General features: G+C 35.5%; 1 protein-coding gene and 1 pseudogene across 16 annotated transcripts in view; one reads left to right on the plus strand and one right to left on the minus strand.

Moving 5' to 3' along the window:
• RSRC1 (arginine and serine rich coiled-coil 1) overlaps positions 1 to 20,575 on the plus strand; it is a 411,683-nt gene that overhangs the window by 601 nt on the left and 390,507 nt on the right. For 8 of the 15 annotated variants that reach the window (XM_077990579.1, XM_077990581.1, XM_077990577.1 and 5 more), the window contains exons 2-4: positions 724 to 784; positions 8,612 to 8,807; positions 9,922 to 10,047. In XM_077990579.1, the coding sequence (XP_077846705.1) occupies positions 8,614 to 8,807; positions 9,922 to 10,047 (320 nt within the window). In that variant the 5' untranslated portion in view covers positions 724 to 784; positions 8,612 to 8,613. Of the gene's footprint in view, positions 1 to 723; positions 785 to 8,609; positions 8,808 to 9,921; positions 10,048 to 20,575 lie in introns of those variants that run through there. The other 7 variants (XM_077990575.1, XM_028843222.2, XM_077990574.1 and 4 more) reach the window with 2 other exon arrangements.
• Positions 5,789 to 6,261, minus strand: LOC704440 (ATP synthase F(0) complex subunit f, mitochondrial pseudogene; annotated as a pseudogene). Its single transcript, XR_001443177.3, has one exon. The product of XR_001443177.3 is annotated as an ATP synthase F(0) complex subunit f, mitochondrial pseudogene (transcript).

A 20,575-nucleotide genomic window follows, 5' to 3' on the forward strand; every position in this document is an offset into this window, starting at 1 on the left:
TCTGATTCCGCCCTACCCTTTCTGGCTCACACTGGCTTGCTGAGAGAAGTGGTGCAGGGTGAAATAGATGCTCCTTTCTTGGAGTATAAATATGCTTGCCTTAAACACACTATATATTCCCTTGACTTCTGTACTTGTGGCCATGTGACTAAGAGCATATGGCTTTGTTTACTTTTGCAAGATGTTATAATGCACCGTAAGGCATGTTGCCTGCTCTTGATTTTAGGTTAACCTTGACGTAATTTCTCTCAGAAGTTGTGTATCTTTAAATGCACACTGGAAACCTAAACAAAAAAATATTTTTTGGGGCCGGGCGCGGTGGGTCAAGCCTGTAATCCTAGCACTTTGGGAGGCCGAGACGGGCGGATCACGAGGTCAGGAGATCGAGACCATCCTGGCTAACAGAGTGAAACCCCGTCTCTACTAAAAAATACGAAAAACTAGCCGGGCGAGGTAGCGGGCGCCTGTAGTCCCAGCTACTCGGGAGGCTGAGGCAGGAGAATGGCGTAAACCCGGGAGGCGGAGCTTGCAGTGAGCCGAGATCCGGCCACTGCACTCCAGCCTGGGCGACAGAGCGAGACTCCGTCTCAAAAAAAAAAAAAAAAAAAAATATATATATATATATATATATTTTTTTCCACTTCCAGAATTAACAGTAACCCAACTGTGTTCCAACTAACTAGGTAGTAGATACATAAATTCAAATGTCTTTTGTTGTCACAGGAAAGCATTCGAGCTGTCGTCTTTGAACTTAGATGTATTATAAAAGCTCTAAGTGAAGGAGGTAAGCAGAGTTCCCAGGTTTAAGATTTGGAGCAGGTGTGACAGTTGCAACCTTGGGGGAAACTAGGTATCCTTTAAGAGCCTCTCTAGTCTTAGAGTTTACAAATATTCACTTTCTTTGCAGGCAAAGATTTCATGCTAAGTGATATAACACTTTATTTATGTTTTTCAATAAGAGGGCTAAAAATGTCAGAATCTGAAAACGAGAAAAACAGCTGGCACCTTTTTGTTAATTGGCCTTGCCAACTCAACCAGTCTCACAAAGAGGGGTGTTATGAATTGGAAAAGTTCTGAAAGCGGGTTGTTATAGTAGATCTATAGTTGTATTTCCTGCTTTCATTTCCAAACCATTGGGGATAAATTCCTATGATTGATCATGCGTTTTTAAAAAGAAAGATGCTTGCAAGTTTTTAATTGTGATGGAAGAAGTGTTTTGACAGAATTCTTTATCTGTTTTGTTATAAAGAGTTGTGTGCTTGTTTATGGATTTCTTAATATGTTAGTTTTCACCCCATTTTTACTTTTCGTCTTTGAGGTGGATTTCCCATTGAAATCAACATTCTTTTCACTTTTTCTGGCCATGTATCCAGAATCAAGAAAATTATAGTTTGATATACTAATGAGTGAGTAGTGGAGAAGTAATTATAAGCTATCATGTCCTTTAGGAGTCTTTGTTCTCTCAAACTGATTGCCTGTTTTCTGAAAAAGATAACTGCTTCTTGTACCCTTATCAATAACTGGACAAAGGAACTACTTGTGTAGTCCTTCGAGATCTCTTTTCTTAAATGACCACATGTTGGTTTCACCTCTTCAATCAGGCACCTGAACTTTACATTAAGATGTTTCTGTAAATTGATTTCCTCCTGTAGTCATTGCATGCCATGGCTTCAATTCTGTAGTGGGAGTAGTTGGGTGAGTTTTGCAACCATGAGGCTACAACCAGAAAGAACTAGAGTGAGAACAGGAAGCCAAGAGCTATAGGAGCTCTGTCCCATGTTGTCTCTTTCACTTACAGATAGATTGAAAATTGTTAGCTTGTGGGACTCTAAAAGCCTGTGCTCCATTCATCATTCATTGCCCTTATCAGAAAGAACTATTAATGTGTCTTTCCGTTCATTGCTCCTTACTGGTGGAGTTAAGTATAAAGAATTCTTCCTTACTAGGAGTATGTAATATAAATTGATTACCATGACTTGAATTGGCAAGTATATTTAATTACATGCTGATGACATTATGGAAATCTAAGGGTAAGTTTATGTCTGTGGTGGTGAGTAGGACTTCAGTACCTGTCATAGAGAAGACAATTTTGAGATCTACCTTGTGATTTGCTGTTAGTGTTCACTCCCTTTTGTGAATAAATGTTTGAAGTTAACTATAACAAAGAAATATGGTGACCTTTTGCTTTCTTTTAGTGGGGTTAATTGTATTTCAGTGTAATTTTTCTGAAATGTAAATGTGTCACTTGAAATATTTATAGTTTTGTCACAGTGGTTTTTCAACCTTTTCTTGGTTTCTCTAAAGAAGGATTTATTTTAAGTTCTGGGGTACATGTGCAGGATGTGCAGGTTTGTTACATAGGTAAACGTGTGTCATGGTGGTTTGCTGCACCTAAATATTAATCCCAGAATGTGTTATCTATTTTTCCTGATGCTCTCCCTTCCCCTGTACCCCCACCACAGGCCCCATTGTGTGTTGTTCCCCTCCCAGGTCCATGTGTTCTAAGTGTTCAGCTCCCACTTATTAGTGAGAACATGTGGTGGTTGGTTTTCTCTTCCTGTGTTAGTTTGATGAGGATAATGGCTTCCAGCTCCATCCATGTCCGTGCAAATGATGATCTCATTCTTTTTTTGTGGCTCCGTAATATTCCATGATGTATATGTACCACATTTTCTTTATTCAGTCTATCAGCAATGGGCATTTAGTTTGATTTTGTGTCTTTGCTATTGTGAATAATGCTGCAGCGAACATACACGTGCATGTGTCTTTATAATAGAATGATTTCTATTTCTTTGAGTATATACCCAGTAATGGATTGCTGGGTCAAATGGTATTTCTGGTTCTAGGTCTTTGGTGAATCACCACACGGGTGATTCCTCAAAGAATCGCCCATTCTGGATGATTCCTGTGACATCATCTTCCACAATGGTTGAACTAATTTACATTCTCACTCACAGTTTATTAATAAAAGTGTTCCTGTCTCTCCACAGCTTTGCCAGCATCTGTTGTTTTTTGACTTTTTTTTCTTTTTTTGAGATGGAGTCTTGCTCTGTCACCAGGCTGGAGTGCAGTGGCGCATTCTCGGCTTACTGCAACCTCTGACGCCTTGGTTCAAGCAATTCTGCCTCAGCCTCCCGAGTAGCTGGGATTACAGGCACGCTTCACCACACGCAGCTAATTTTTGTATTTTTCGTAGAAACAGGGTTTCACCATGTTGGCCAGGATGGTCTCCATCTCCTGACGTCGTGATCTGCCCCCCTCAGCCTCCCAAAGTGCTGGGATTACAGGTGTGAGCCACCGCACCTGGCATTTCTTGACTTTTTAAGAATTCCCATTCTGACTGGCATGAGATGGTATCTCATTGTGGTTTTGATTTGCTTTTCTCTAATGATCAGTGATGTTGAGTTTTTTCTCATATGTTTGTTGGCCTTATAAATGTCTTCTTTTGAGAAGTGTCTGTTCATGTTCTTTGCCCATTTTTTAATGGGATTGCTTTTTTTTCTTGTGAATTTGTTTAACTTCCTTATAGACTCTGGATATTAGACCTTTGTCAGTTGTATAGGTTGCAAAAATTTTTCGCCTATAGATTGTGTGTTCGTTCTGATGATAGTTTCTTTTGCTGTGCAGAAACTCTTTAGTTTAATTAGATCCCATTTTAATTCTTTTTGTTGCAATTGCTTTTGAAGCTTTTGCCATGAAATCTTTGCCCGTGCCTGTGTCCTGTATGGTATTGCCTAGATTTTTTTCTAAGGTTTTTCTAGTTTTGGGTTTTACATTTAAGTCTTTAATCTATCTTGAGTTAATTTTTGTATAAGATATAAGGAAGGGGTCCACTTTCAATTTTTAACATATGGCTAGCCAGTTCTCCCAGCACCATTTATTAAATAGGGAGTCCTTTCCTCATTGCTTGTTTTTTGTCAGGGTTGTCAAAGATCAGAAAGTTGTAGATGTGTGGTCTTATTTCTAAGTTCTCTATTCTGTTCCATTGGTCTATGTGTCTGTTTTTGTACCAGTACCATGCTGTTTTGGTTACTGTAGCCTTGTATAGTTTGAAGTCAGGTACCGTGATGCCTCCCGCTTTGTTCTTTTTGCTGAGGATTGTCTTGGCTATATGGGCTCTTTTTTGGTTCCGTATGAATTTTGAAATAGTTTTTTTCTAAATCTGTGAAGAATGTTAATGGTAGTTTGATGGGAATAGCATTGAATCTTTAGATCACCTTGGGTGGTATGGCCATTTTCATGATATTGATTCTTCCTGTCTATGAGCATGGCATGTTTTTCCACTTCTTTGTGGTCCTCTCTGATTTCCTGGAGCAGTGGTTTGTAGTTCTCCTTGAAGAGGTCCTTCACTTCTCTTGTTAGCTGTATTCCTAAGTATTTTATTCTCTTTATAGCAGTTGTAAATGGGAGTTCATTCATGATTTGGCTCTCTACTTGTCTGTCGTTGGTGTATAGGAATGCTAGTGATTTTTGCACATTGATTTTGTATCCTGAGACATTGCTGAAGTTGCTTATCAGCTTAAGAAGCTTTTGGGCTGAGATGATGAGGTTTTCTAGATATAGGATTATGTCATCTGCAAAGACAATTTGACTTTCTGTCTTCCTAGTCGAATGCCCTTTATTTTTTTTCTCTTGCCTGATTGCTGTGGTCAGAGTTTTCAATACTATGTTGAATAGGAGTGGTGAGAGAGGACGTCCTTGTCTTGTGCTGGTTTTCAAGAGGAATTCTTCCAGCTTTTTCTCATTCAGTATGATATTGGCTGTGGGTTTGTTGTAAATGGCTCTTGTTATTTTGAGGTATGTTCCAGGGAAGGATTTTTCTATCTTTCATTAACCTGTGTTAAATGTAATCAACCAGCCTTCTATTATGGATAAATTATGTTGTTTGTAATTAGAACAAAGAAAAAATTTATACTGACCTTCTCCTGTTCTCTTTTTTTGGTCACCCCCAGGGCACATAGATCTGTGTCCCTTTTTTTCTACTTGTTTGTGCCTTACTCAGAGATGTAGTATAAAGGACAGAAATAGAGATTCCCACAATGGCATTATTATTACTATTTTTTTTTTTTTTTTTTTTTTTTTGAGACGGAGTCTCACTCTGTCGCCCGGGCTGGAGTGCAGTGGCAGGATCTCGGCTCACTGCAAGCTCCGCCTCCCGGGTTCACGCCATTCTCCTGCCTCAGCCTCCCGAGTAGCTGGGACTGCAGGCGCCCGCCCCCGCGCCCAGCTAATTTTTTTGTGTTTTTAGTAGAGACAGGGTTTCACTGTGTTAGCTAGGATGGCCTCGATATCTGGACCTCGTGATCTGCCCGCCTTGGCCTCCCAAAGTGCTGGGATTACAGGCGTGAGCCCCTGCACCTGGCCAACTTAATCTCTTTAACCTTTAGTTTAGCATCTCTGTCTTTTTTTTACTGTGTCCTTGGACCTGGTGCTTCTTTGGTTCATTTTCCCCCCAAAATAAATCTTATCTCCTCTGGGGATTGGGGAAGAGTATCACCTGGCTGGGTAGAATGGAGGGACTGGGGAACACTACTACATAAATTCAATCAATTTTTTTGTTTTTAGCTTCGTGGCCTCATTGTGCCTGCTCTGGTATCTGATGTCTTAAATTCCTGATCCTTTCTGATTTTTGCTGTGTGAATTTGCTTTTCTGTTGGAATTCTCTACAGTAGCCTGATAATAAGCTTTCTTACCTCTAAATCCTCCGTGTGTTTTTCATTTGCCAAAAGTTTGTTGACATATCTTATGTTCCTGTTGTTTTCTAGCCTCTACCCTTTCAAATTTATACTTTTTAATTTCTTTAATTTTATTTCGATTTTTTTTTTTTTTTTTTTACCAGTCATCTTTTATTTGGAGGTTAATTCCCATTAGGACATGAAAGGATTCAGCAACGATCGAGATTGTGTTCCTCACGGAGGGGCTCAGGCCAAGGTCATGGGGTCGGGGGTGGTGCATAGCGTGTCCTCTTCAGTGGTATTTGCGGAGCCGCTCGTGCTTGAGATGCTTGTAGGAAATGCTGTAGTTGAAGAGCACGTAGCATGCCAGCACCATGGTAATCCCCGAGATGCTCCCCTTCTTCACGTTAATGTACTTGTTGTAGTACCGGTAGTAACCTCTTTGAAATGCTCCGAGAATGCCACTAGGGCTGCAGTCCCGCATCAAGATCCAGCTTGGCAGCTCCCCCAGTTTGACCTCCAGAAGTTTCTTGTCCTTCACTGGTATGACTGACGCCATCTTGGAGTCCTGGTGTCCGCTGTGCCTCTTATTTTGATATTTTTTAAAACAAGATAGCAAGATAGTAAAAGCTCATCTTAATTTAAATGGTTGTTTGTGTGTAAAGAACATTCTTAAATGATTAAAGGTGAAAACAAGAAAGAAATTAAAAGCCAAGAAATAAAAAAATTATTATTCAATTATGTACATCTTTCTTTACATCTATTTTATATATATAAAATGGATATATGTATATATTTTATGTATAAATGGGTATCATGTACATGTTTGAATTTATATGTATGTACAGATATACCTTATGTACATCTGTATTATGTTTGTATTTAAATGTATGTTTGTATTTATATATATAGATACATGTACATATTTATACTTTCATAATCATTTAAAGCTGGAAAGTATCATGGTAATCTTTTACCTATTGTAGTTTCATTTTTCAAATGAAACTGGCTTAGATATGTTAGTGATTTACTGAAGGCTTCAAAACCAAGTCTTCCCAGTGTTTTGTTAAACTGTAAAATCTTAGACATGTGAACAACTTGGAGGTTCAGAGCAAATTTAAAATCCTTAATTCTGGCTTTAGGTAAATAACTTAAAGTTTTAATTTGAGTCCTAAGAGATTTTTTCAGCTGGTATTGTATTGGAATCAGGGAGGGGCTGGCTCACCTGAAGCTTCTGAAAGCAAAGCAGTAATTTAACATATTATAAGTTGGCACAAAAGTAATTGTGGTTTTTGCCATTACTTTTAATGGAATATAATTATTAAATATATAAATAATATAGAATTAATATATTAATGTTAATATATTAAATATATAGTTAATACTAAATATATATTATACAGGTATTTCAAATATATTTAATGTTAAATATATAATATGTGTAATGTATATTTAATATATTAAATAGATAATACATACTTATATTTATATATAAAAATATATTCCATTAAAAGTCATGGCAAAAACTGCAATTACTTTTGCACCAACATAATACTTTGTTTGTAGTGATGGTATTTAACTTATTTTGAATAAATATTAAAGATGATATGAGCTTTTATTTATCCTAAGTGACTACAATGAATGGATCTTGTTTTTATATGACTTTGAAAGATAGCTAATAACTATTTTAATAAAAAATAGTATTGCATATGAGAATCTAAAGATTAAAGTAAGACAACTAAGCTTCTTGTCAGCTAAGTTAATTCCTAAATATGAAAGCCTTAGGCTCTATTTGTTTTTTCTGTTCTATACTAAATGTCCGTGTTACCATAACTATATAGAAATAGTTTGAAAAATTATATTTTATATTATGAAAATTATATTTCATCACTTAAATATTAATTTTCTTATGTACATATTTTCTTAAATTATCTCAATGGATACCATTATAATAATGCTGTGATGAATATTTTAATGAATATATCCTTTAGATAATTTTTTCGACGTATTTGTGGAAATAGGATTTCTTTGTCAAAAAAGCATCAACATTTTTAGATTATTATTCAATTATGTACATATTTCTTAACGTGGATATAAATATATAAGTGTATGTGTAATATACACATACAAATGTGGATATCTATTACATAATATCTATTATAGATATGATATCTATTATATAATATCTATATCTTTTTAATTTAAATTATTGTTTTATTGCTTTCTAAAAAGATTATTCTACTACCTTATATAGTTATTAGCAGTGTGTGAAGAGCTGACTGATTTCACGATAACCTCGTCAACTTTAGTACTTTAGTTAATATTTTCTCCCCTAAGTTTCACAAGTGAAATGATAATTATAGTTCATTGTTTCAGTTTGTACTTTGTTGATGAGATTTTAGCTGATGAGATGAGATTTTAGCTATTTAAAGATGTAGAATTTTCTGTTAGAAAAAAAATTCAACTCTAAGATAGTAAAATATCTTTTGTCATCAGGGAGTGTGAGAATAAAGGAATAGTTGGTTGATTACTAAAGAAAATGTCATATAATTAATGAGAAATATAACTTAAAATATGAGACAATTGGTATAAAGAACTGTTCTCATGTCTTGTCAAGAAGCAAGGCACATAAACAATTTTACTTTAAATAAGGCTTTAAACAATTTTACAAAGTTTTATAAAAAGTAGTGCATTGAGGCCAGAAATGGTGGCTCATGCCTGTAGTCCCAGCACTTTGGAAGGCGTTGGGGGAGGATCACGGGAGCCCAGGACTTCCAGGTTACGGTGAGCTATTATTGTACCACTGCACTCCAACCTGGGATACAGAGGGAGACCCTGTCTCTAAAATAAATAAATGAAATAAAAAATTAGTATATTGCATTTCATCCATTGTGCCACCATGTTAGAAATAATATTCTTCAAACTTTTGCTTATAGAAATGGGACGTCGGTCATCAGATACTGAAGAGGAAAGCAGAAGCAAGAGAAGAAAGAAACACCGTAGACGGTCCTCCTCGAGCAGTTCTTCAGATAGTAGAACATACAGCCGAAAGAAAGGAGGAAGGAAATCAAGATCAAAGTCAAGATCCTGGTCCAGAGATCTTCAGCCTCGTTCACATTCTTATGATAGAAGGTGATTTTCATAATTTTAGTTTATACAGTAATGAGGATAACAGTCCTTAAAACTCATGTTTTTGTATTTTTAGTTTTGCTAGATAAAACATTTTTCTTTTACTAGCTATATATTTACGAAAGTCCCAACCCAGAATTTTTTTTTTCCACCAGGTCCAGTCCATGGGTCTAGTCTTCTCAACCTTTGTCTATTCTTAGTAGGCAAATAGATACAAAGTGGTGTAGTTTTCTTTTTTAATTTAATTAAATTAATTAATTAATTAAATTTTTTTTTTTTTGCGATGGAGTTTTGCTCTTGTTGTCCAGGCTGGAGTACAATGGCGTGATCTCAGCTCACTGCAGCCTCTGCCTCCCGGGTTCAAGCGATTCTTCTCAGCCTTCCGAGTAGCCGGGATTACAGGCATGTAGCACCACGCCCAGCTAATTTTATATTTTTAGTAGAGACAGGGTTTCACCATGTTGGTCAGGCTGGTGTCGAACTCCTGACCTCAGGTGATCTGCCCTCCTCGGCCTCCCAAAGTGCTGGGATTACAGGTATGAGCCAGTGCGCCTGGACTTAATTTTAAATTTTTTAGAGACAAGATCTTGCTCTGTCCCTCGGGCTGGAGTGCAGCGGTGCAGTCATATCTCTTGGACTCAAGGATCCTCCCACTTCAGCTTCCTGAATAGCTGGGACTGTAGGCATGTGCCACTATGCCTGGCTAAGTTTTTTTATTTTTATTTTTTGTAGAGACTTGGCCTTGCTGTGTTGCCCAAGCTGGTATTGAATTCTTGGCCTCAAGCGATCCTCCTGCCTCAGCCTCCCAACGTGTTGGGATTACAGGCATGAGCTACTGAGCCTGGCCTTGGTTTAGTTTTCATACCATATAATCTGATGATATTTGGAAAGATTCTAAGACCCCTTAATACCTTAATTAGTAGCTGATCCAATCACTAAGTTACGAATCAGTCATCTGACTGTTCAAGAAAAATAACATTTTAATTTATCTCTATTTGCTTCCAGGAAAGAGTGAGACAGTAAAAATGAAATGATTCTTTAGAATCTAGAAGGTTTTTCCTTAATGCTCATAATAAAAATTTTTATAGCAATGATCTTCGATTATATTTTATTTCAGACGCAGGCATCGATCAAGCAGTAGCTCTTCTTATGGCTCCAGAAGGAAACGAAGTCGAAGTCGTTCAAGGGGTCGAGGGAAATCCTATAGAGCTCAGAGGTCTAGGTCGAAAAGCAGAACAAGAAGGTATGCCTTATTAAGTATTTATTGCTTTGTAACAAATTATTCCAAATTTAGCAATGTAAAAGCAACAATCATTTATTTTCTTATAATTATATAATTTTGACTGAGCTTAGCTGGCACTTATTTTTTTCTCACCTGGGGTCATTCATGCAGTTAGTCCTGTGATAGCTTGATAGGAACTGTATGGTCCAATGTGGCCTCACTCATATATCTTGCATTTGGTTCTGGCTATTGGCCGGGGTGTACATAGCTTCTCATTGTCCAGTAGGCTGGGTTGGGTTCCCTACCAATGCATGTGCATTCCCCAGACATGAGTTTACTAGTATTTTGTTAAGGATTTTTGCATCAGTATTCATCAGGGATTTTGGCTTGCAGTTTTCTTGTAATATATTTGTCTGGCTTTGGTATCAGAGTAATGCTGGCCTGATAAAATGAGTTTGGAAGTGCTCCCTCCTTTTCAGTTTTTTGGAAGATTTTGAAAAGGATTGACATTAATTTCTTTTTAAATGTTTGGTGGAATTATGCAATGAAGCTATCTGCTCCTGGGCTTTTCTTTGTTAGAAGGTTTTTGCTTACTGATTCAATCTCCTTATTATTTATAGGTCTGTTAAGATTTTCTCTTCCTTCATGATTTAGTCTTGGTAGGTGGTATGTTTCTAGGAATTTATCCACTTCTTCTAGGTTATCCAGTTTATTAGCATTCTTAGTAGTTTATAATCCTTTCGATTTTTGTGGCGTCAGTTGTAATGTTTGCTATTTCATTTCTGATTTTAGGTAGACTTCTTGGTAATTTAGGCTTCTGGCAATTTTTCTTTTTCTTTTTTTTTGGAAATGAGGTGTTACGCTGTCACCCAGGCGTGGGCGTGTTGGTGCAGTCAGCTCACTGCAGCCTCAAACTCCTGGGGTCAATGATCTTCTCGCCTCAGTCTCCTAAGTGGCTAGAACTACAAGCATACACCACTAGGCCTGGCTGACTTTTTAAAATATGTTTTGTAGAGGTCAATCTTACCATATTGCCCAGGCTAGTCTCCAACTCCTGGTGTCAACTGGTCCTCCCACCTTATCCTCCCAAAGTGCTGGCATTATAGGCATGATCTACCTTGCCTGCCCTCATTTTTTCTTAATCCAAGTAAGTACTTGTTAATTTTGTTGTTGTTTTTCAAAAAACTCTTAGTTTTGTTGATTTTTTTTCTAAAGTTTTTCTGCTTTTCTATTCTCTATTTTATTTATTTTTTCTCTAATCATTTTTATTTTCTTTATTTGGATAAATTTTGGTTTAATTTGTTCTTTATTTATTTATTTATTCGCTGAAGTATAAAGTTAGATTGATATGAGACTTCTTTTTTTCCTAAATGTAGGTGTTCATGCTAAAACTTTCCTCAGTATTGCTTTTGCTGTTTCTCTTAAGTTTTACTATGTATGTTTGTGTTTTCATTTGTCTAAAGATATTTTCTAATTTCTCTTATAATTTCTTCTTTGATGTATTTGGTTGTTCAAGAGTGTGTAGTTTAATTTCTGCATATTTGTGGATTTTCTGATTTTTCTGCTGCTGTTGATGTGTAGTTTCATTTCTTTATGTTTCGAAAAGATACTTGCTATGGTTTTGGTCTTATTAAATTTATTAAGAGTTGTTTTGTGGCCTAACATGAAATCTATACTGGAGAATGTTACATGTACACTTGAGAAGAATGCATATTTTGCTACTGTTGTGTGAAGTGTTCTGTGTATGTATGTTAGGTCTAATTCATCTGTGGTGTTGTTCAAGTCCTCTTACCTTATGTCTTATTTTTCTATCCATTATTGAAAGTGGAGTATTGAAATATCCTACTATTACAATGTTACTAAATATTTCTCCCTTCCATTTTGGCAATGTTTGCTTTATATATTTGGGTGCTCTAGTGTTAGGTGCATATAGATATTTATAATTGTTATATATTCCACAATAATGACCCATTTATCGTTATATAATTATCTTTTTTTCTTGTGACAGTCTTTGACTTAAAGTCTATTTTGTCTTATATAAGTATGGCCACTTCTGCTCTTTTTTGGTACCATTTGTATGGATCATCTTTTTTGGTATATGTGTGTCTTTACATCTAAGGCACATCTTTTGTAAACAGCATATACTGTAATTGTATCTTGTGTGTATGATTGTGTGTTTTGAAAAATTCATTCAGCTAATCTGTGTTTTGTTTGGAGAGTTTAATCCAGTTACATTTACAGTAATTACTGATGGGGAAGGACTTACTATTGCCATTTTGTTAATTGTTTTCCGCCTTATAGCTGTTTTGTCTCTCATGTCTCCTGCTGCCTTCCTTTTTGTTTTGTTGATTTTTGTATTGACATGCTTTGATTTTTTTTCTCATTTTATTTTGTGTATGTTCTGTAGGTATTTTCTTTGTGGTTGCCATGAGGCTTACACAAAACATTATCTATTTTAAGTTGGTAATAACCTTTGATTGTATACAGAAATACTATGGTATATTTCTCCACTTCTATTTTATGTTATTGATATCATAGTTTACATCTTGTTGTGTCCATTAATATAGTTTATAGTTACTGCTATTTTTTATGCTGTCATATTTTCAATTCTATATCTGAATTAAAAATGTTTTACATACCACCATTACAGTGTTACCGTACTCCTTACTTGTGTATATAATTACCTTTACCAGTGAGCTTTATGTTTTCATGTACTTTTGTGTTGCTGTCTAGTGTCGTTTCATTTCCACTTGCAAGACTCCTTTTAGTATTTCTTGTAAGGCACGTCTGGTAGTGAAGAACTCCCTTAGCTTCTGCTTATCTGGGAAAGATTTAATTTGTCTCTTGTTCTTATAGAACAATTTTGCTGGATATAGTATTCTTGATTGACGGGTTTTTTTTTTTCTTTCAGCACTTTGAATATATCACCCGATTCCTTTCTGGCTTGTAATGTTTTCACTGCGAAATTGCTGAAATCTTATGAAAGCTCCCTTGTATATGACAACTTACTTTTGCTGCTTTCAAGATTCTCTCTTTGCCTTTAACTTTTGTTAATTTGATTATAATGTGTCTGTGTGGGCCTCTTTTACTTCACCCTTGAAGTGAAAGGATGAAATCATTTGAACTTCTTAAATTTGGGTGCCTATTTGCTTTCTCAGATTTGGGAAATTTTTGGCCATTATGTCTTCAAATAAACTCTCTGTTCATTTCCGTTTCTTCTTCTGTAACTCCACGATAAACTCCCTGTTTTTTTCTCTATCTTCTTCTATAACTCCCATAATATGTATATTGGTCTGTTTTATGATGTCTTATAGTCCTTTAGGCTTCCTTCACTTTTCTTTATTCTTTTTCCTTTTGCTTCCCTAACTCAATACTTTTAAATTGACCTTTCTTTGTGTTTTCTGATTTTGTTCTTCTGCTTGACTACATTTGCTATTGAACCTCTCTAGTGAATTTTTCAATTCAGTTATTGTATTCTTCAGTGTTAGCATTTTTGCTTTTTTTAATGTAATTTCTCTTCATTGATAGTCTTGTTTTTGTTTTTACTTTGTTCTCTTGACTTCGTTTAGTTGTGCATCTGTGTTCTTTTTTGGATCATTGAGCTTTAAGACAACTATTTTCATTTATTTGTCAGGTAATTTACAGATCTCAGTTTCTTTGAGATTGGTTTCTGGCAATTTATTTGGTTCCTTTGATTGGGCTAGGTTTCCTTCTTTCTTTGACTGACTTGTGATTTTTTTTTTTTTTTTTGGCTGAGTTTTATGCAGTTTTAAAAAACAGCTGCCTTTCCTAGTCTTTATGGACTGGCTTCTTACGGGGAACGTCCTTCACCAATTAGCTTTTTTCAATGTACGCCAGCTTCCTCATCAGCACTCTTTAGCAGGTGAGAGATACCATTCCCTCTGGTAGCTCTCCAAAATGCTGGAATATTTGAAGCATGTACTTCACTCTTCTCTCTCACTTCTGACGAAGAAATAAGTTGGATGACTTTTCCCGATCGTCCTGAGTCATCCCAGTCTCTGTCTTTGGTACTGCTGGCCCTCTGGTGCCACAGCATCTGTTTCTGTTCTCTTTTGCTTTTGTTGGCACCCAGATATTTAACCTATGCTGTTTCCATTAGTGCTCCAGGCAAGACAGAAACCCATCCCTTGGATGGCCCTCAGAAAAGTCAGAATGTTGGACTTATGTTCCATGCTTCTATTTTCCCCAATCCGTTACCCCAAAAGCCATGAGCTGAACTGAGGTTTGCTGACCTTAGAAAGAATCAGGTAAAGTAAAATGGTTCTCACTTATTTCAGTGAGGCTGTACTTGGCTTTGAGCTCACCTGGAGTACTGCAACTTCTTAACTGTTTTTTGAAGTTCTATACAGGTATTTTGGTTTGTATATTATTGTTTTATCAGTGTCTTTCTTGGGGAATGAGGGCTGGGATATCCTATTCTGCCATCCTGCCATCGTCATTCTCAAGTAAACTTTTTTTTTGTTTCTTACAGGCTTTTTCTAACCTTTATTTTAAACTAATTTTAGACTAACAGAAAAGCTGCAAAAAATAATACAGAATTTCCTTAGACCCCTCATATCACCTCACCTGGTACAATAATCAAAAGCAGGACTTTAACATTGATACAGTTCTAGTAACTAGGCTATAAATCTTATCAGTTTTCTCATAACATTCTTTTTCTGCTCCAGGATCCAATCCAGGATTCTATATTGCATTTAGTTGTTAATCTCTTCTTAGTCTCCTCCAGTCTATGAGACTTCTTCATCCAAAGATGAGTCTATGTTTGTCTTTCATGACTTTGGCACTTTAGAGGAATAATGGCGTTTATTTTGTAGTTTGCCCCTCAACCTGAGTTTGTGTGATGTTTTCTCATGATTAGAGTGAGCTATGCTTTTTTGGCAAGAATACAAGAGAAATGACATCGTGTACTTCTTATTGCATCATATCAAGGGGTCTGTGATACTGCTATGTCATAGTGGTGTTAATCTTGATCATGTAGTTAGTGGTGTTAACCTTGATCATGTAGGATGCCAGGTTTCGCCTGTGAAGTTACTATCTTTCCTTTTGTAGTTGATAGATATCTTGGAAAAGATATTTTCTAACTATAAATATTCTGTGCTTCTCCTCAACCTTTCACTTACTAACTTTAGCATCTCTCAGTGGTTTTCTTCTATAGCAGTTACTTTGGGGTTTGCCTGATGATTCAGATTAATTTTTGTGTATCGTATGAGATAGGGGGTTAGGTTCAATTATTTTCTTCATATGGAGATCTAGCACCATTTCCTTCCTTCCTTCCTTCCTTCCTTCCTTCCTTCCTTCCTTCCTTCCTTCCTTCCGACCGAGTCTCTCTCTGTCGCTGAGGCTAGAGTGCAGTGGCACAATTCTCAGCTCACTGCAACCTCTGTCTCCTGGGTTCAAGTGATTCTTGTGCCTCAGCCTCCTGAGTAGCTGGCATTACAGGTGCCTACCACCACGCCCAGCTAATTTTTGTAATTTTAGGAGAGATGGGCTTTCACCATGTTGGCCAGTTTGGTCTTGAACTCCTGACCTCAAGTGATCCGCCCGCCTTGGCCTCCCAAAGTGCTGGAATTACAAACCTGAGCCACCGCGCCTGGCTGGTCTAGCACTGTTTTCTTACTGAGTAGTCTTGGTACCTCTGTCGAAAACCAACTAACTGTATGAATGTGACTCTGTTTCTGGATTGTTTATTTGGTTCCATTCCTTTGTCTGTTTTTATACTAGTCTTACACGATTTTGATTACTTTGGTTCTACAGTAAGTCTTAAAGTTAGATGTTATTGTTTACATTTCATATAAATTTTAGAATCAACTTGACAATTTTGTCAAAAGCGTGCTGGAATTTTGATTGGGTATTTATCGAATCAGTAGACTAGGAGTATTGACATCATAGAATGTTTCAATTTATGAACATGTTGTATCTCTCCATTTATTTTGCTTTTCTTTAGTTTCTCAAACAGTATTATGTAGTTTTCATTATAGTGGTTTTACACATTGTCACAGACAGGGCACCTGTGACAAGATATTGTGTGACATAAATTTCTTACAGTTCTGGAGCCTGGGAGGTTAGAGATAAGGGTGACAGCATGGTCTAGTTCTGGTGAGGTCCCTCTTTTAGGTTGACAGATGGCTGTCTTCTTCTTGTGTCCCATGTTACATTTTGGAGAGCATAGAGAGGAAGCAAATTTTCTCTTATCTCTTCTCAGAAGGCTATGAATCGTATCACAAGGGCTCCACTCTCATGACCTAATTACCTCCCACCAGACCCATCTTCAAATACCATCACATTGGTCAGTAGGGTTTCAGCATATGAATTTTTGAGGACACAAACATTCAGTCTATAGCGTACATATTTTATTAAATTTATTTCCATATTTTTTGACACTATTGAAAATGGAATTATTTTAACATTTTATTTTCCAATTATTTGTTGAGTACAGGTTGAATATTCCTTATCTGAAATACTCGGGACCTAAAGTGTTTTGGATTTTGGATTTTTTCAGATTTTGTAATATTTACATATACATAATGAGATATCTTAGGGATAACAGCCACATCTAAACACAAAATTTATGTTTCATATATACCTTATACATATAGCCTGAATAATTTTAAACAGTATTTTAAATTATTTTGTGTATGAGACAAAGTTTGTGTACATTAAACCATCAGAAAGCAAAGGTATCAGATACGGGTTTTCCACTTATGGCATCATTTTGGCACTCAGAAAGTTTCAGAGTTTAGAGTATTTTGGATTTTTGGATTAGTGTATATAGAAATATGAGTAATTTTGTACATGTAATGTTTTGTACCTTTTATATTTTACATATTTTATATGTTTAGTTTGTATCCTGTAACCTTTCTACTCTTATTAGTCATAGAAGATATTTTCAAGATAGCTTAAGATTTTCCATGAAGACAATTAATTACCTGAAAAATGAGTTTTACATCTTGTTAGAATTGTTTGCTATTTCTGTAGTTTTCTCGGGTCATTGCAGTGTCTAGGTTCTACTATGCTGAAGAAAAGTGATGAGCGTGGGCAAACTTGCCTTTTTTCCTCTCTTAGGAGGAAAGTATTCAGTCTTTGGCTTTTAAATATATGTTAACTGTAAGTTTCTTGTGGTTGCCTTTTATACAACTGAAGAAGAATACCACCATATTTCTTATTTGCTGGGAATTTTTAGTAGCAATCACTGTTGGTTTTTGTTAAAAGCTTTTTCTTTAGTGGGATGATTATGGTTTATTTTTGAATACATTTTCATCTTTTTTTGTTGTCACTTATCTCTTGATTTTTTGTCTGACTTTGTTAGTCATTTCTGTGTACTGAAGACGCCTGGTCAGCGTGATTTTCGTTTTATTGCCTAATGTGGAATTGAAGTAATGTGGATGTGTTCATTTTGTACCATATCCAAAACACCCATTGTGTGTGGGTGGCATTGAGGGATTTGAAGTGACAGATATACTCATGAACTTGGTACTCCCAGACAGATATTTCCTGTTGCTGTTTACTCTCCGGGTTCTTTTGCATGAATATTTTTTCTTTCATAGTGGTGTACTTTGCTTTTGATTCAAGACGTCAAATTGAAGACATTTTGCGAATATGACATGAGGTAATTGTTGCCTCAGATGATTTCTTGAAACTGTACACCTGTAGACTACAAGTGTAAAGGGTGTTAGGGAAGAGATCAATTATTATATATTAGAGAAAATTAGGAAAATTTTTGTTAGTAATGTATTAGAAGTAGAACAAGTAACAGATATTTATTAATTTGAAAAAGTAATATAATTTTAGAAAATGCACTTACCTAGTAAAATAATATACATTATACATTGTAAAGGCCAGCATAAATGCTATTGTTTTCGTAAGAAGTCATTTTATTTTATTTTATTTATTCATTTGAGACAGAGTGTTGCTCTGTCACCCGGGCTGGAGTGCAGTGGTGCAATCTTGGCTCACTGTAGCCTCTACCTTCTTCACTCAAGGGATCCTCCTATCTCAACCTCCTGAGTAGCTGGGACTACAGGTGCACATCACCACACGCAACTAATTTTTGTAGTTTTTATGGAGTTGGGGTTTCACCATGTTGCCCAGGCTGGTCTCAAATTCCTGAGCTCAAGCGATCCCCCTGCCTTGGCCTCATGAAATGCAGGGGTTACAGATATGTGCCACCCTGCCCGGCCAAGAAATCATTTTAATTATTACATCTTTGTATTACATACTAGAACATACTTGTGCATTTATTTCTCTTTTATCATAGTTTAGTGGTTTAACAGACTTTAAAAAAGGCTTAATTATCATTTCTTCATGCTTTTATCTGAGGAACAAAGGACAGCATGTCTGATGATATTTTTCTGGTACCCTTTTCTCAATTATTGGGTAGAAAGATTGGACTACATTTTAACAATGTAGTGTTCTTTATGTTATTCTTAACTTGAAAAATGCTGAGTGTTTTGAACTTAAAAATTAGGTTTGCCTCTTTAAAATTGCAAGATTGCTATTCCTTTCTTGTGACAGTGACCACATGATCCCTATTCACATAACATCTAAGTAGTAAATATCTGAGAATCACAATTAATTTTATACTGGATGAGTTATCCTTTCCTTGTTTTTGTAGTTTTTTCTTTTCTCAAATATTACAATTATTGCATTGCACTATTAAATTTTACAGCTATTTTCTAATCAATGAACAAAGTCAGATCCCCTTCAGAATTCATTTATTGGTAATCCTTCAATTTGTCCGTGAACAGGAAGAAATCTTTGGCAACTCTATTAGAAAATTATTGAGTATATAGGCCCAGTATGTTGGGATCAGCCTAGAAATAGACTTAAATGTAGTTGTGTTCTTGAAAATCCTCTAGTTTTGAGATGAGCGTAGACTTTGACTTCTGGAATGAACGGATATCTGGAAAATAGAAGATGAAGTAAGAAGAGAATTTCTTTAAGGAAAATATGAATGTTACATTTATTCTAACTCATTTTTATTGTGAATGTATTGAATGTCCCTTTCATATCCAAATGTAATATGAAAAACTAATTTATTGTTTAAAGTTTAAACTATGCATAAAACAGTTATTGAATTTTAAATTGGGGATCACTTTAATGAAAACATTTTAATATCTAATTATGAAAATTATAGAAATGATACAGTTGATTTTCTATTTTTATTTTATTCTTTTATTAACCTATTGATCTTTATTTTGTCTTGTATCTGAAAATGAGAATAAAATATGTGCTTAGAGAGCAATTATTTATTTTATTGAGGACATATCTTGAAAGTCAAGAAGTGAAGCTGCTTGGTAATGCTATAAATTTAAAACTGTCCTACAGCAAGACAGTACGATGCAAATATGACTAAATAAGATCACAAACTGAATTTCAGTGAAACAACCAAGATTTACATTAAATTAGGAATTTTAAAACCGATTTAGTTTGTTTTACTGAGCATTTGCTTAATAACATTTTGCCTTCTTGCAATCTTTTTAAAGACAATAATTCGTCTGTGAAATGCAGGCATATCTTCAGTAGAAAAATTGAAAGCAACAGCTCACTTTCTGAAACCACACATACAGCGATATAAAGAAATATTTCAGCTCTACAAAATTTAATAAATCATCCCATTTCCTAATTTGATCATATTAGATGCTGATGTGGAAGAAGCATTTCAAATACCATCTTCTCATTAATATACATCAGTCTGGGGAATAGAATGGAATACTTATGCAGAGATGTCACAGTTACTGTTTCTTAGTTTACTAAGTGGAACAGGTTGAAGTGATTCTGGGTGCTATTTGTCAATGTCTTGTTAAAATGGTTTGGGTCGAGTTATGGAGTCCAGAAAGACGGCGGCTGATAAATCAAAAGTGGATTGAGTGGACAGGAGGCAGTGATTGATACTGTGACAGGATATGAAGAAAGGAACCTTGATACAAGCATGCATGATATTGAATATGAGAAAGAAAATGGCCCTGGAGTATGGATATTATTCAAGGAAATGAGAATAATAATAGCCTGAAAATATTGCTGAGTGAAGATTAGGATAGTTCTTATTAGAGCATAATACTTTACTAGGATGGTAGGGATGAAATTATGTAAATATTTATGGGAGAAGAATATTATAACCTATGACTGAAGACTCTTTAATGATTATTTATCATTTAAAGTAGTTTTAGCTTCGTTTTTTCCTAGCTAATTATTATGCCATGTATTTATAAGCATCCTAACTAGTAAATTAAACAAATTTTTTTCTTTTAGATTATTTCAAAGATCATCTACCTTTACAACGTGCTTTTATACAGTAATAGTATTCAGAAACTAAACCTGTGTAAATAGTGTTTTACTATCAGTTGGTTTTGACTTAGAAAATTACATTGTTAACTTGAAGTGAAAAATCTTCATGGCATCATTTGCAGCATCCTTTAGATTAGTCATTTTGAATGGCAAATGAAAGATCCCTGCCAGATGAGCCATTTCACAAAGATCAAGGCTATATATACTGAATATTCTTTTGCGGAATTTATCAGTGAAATGTTAG

Source organism: Macaca mulatta, chromosome 2, assembly GCF_049350105.2.
Source record: "Macaca mulatta isolate MMU2019108-1 chromosome 2, T2T-MMU8v2.0, whole genome shotgun sequence".
NCBI lineage: Eukaryota > Metazoa > Chordata > Mammalia > Primates > Cercopithecidae > Macaca > Macaca mulatta.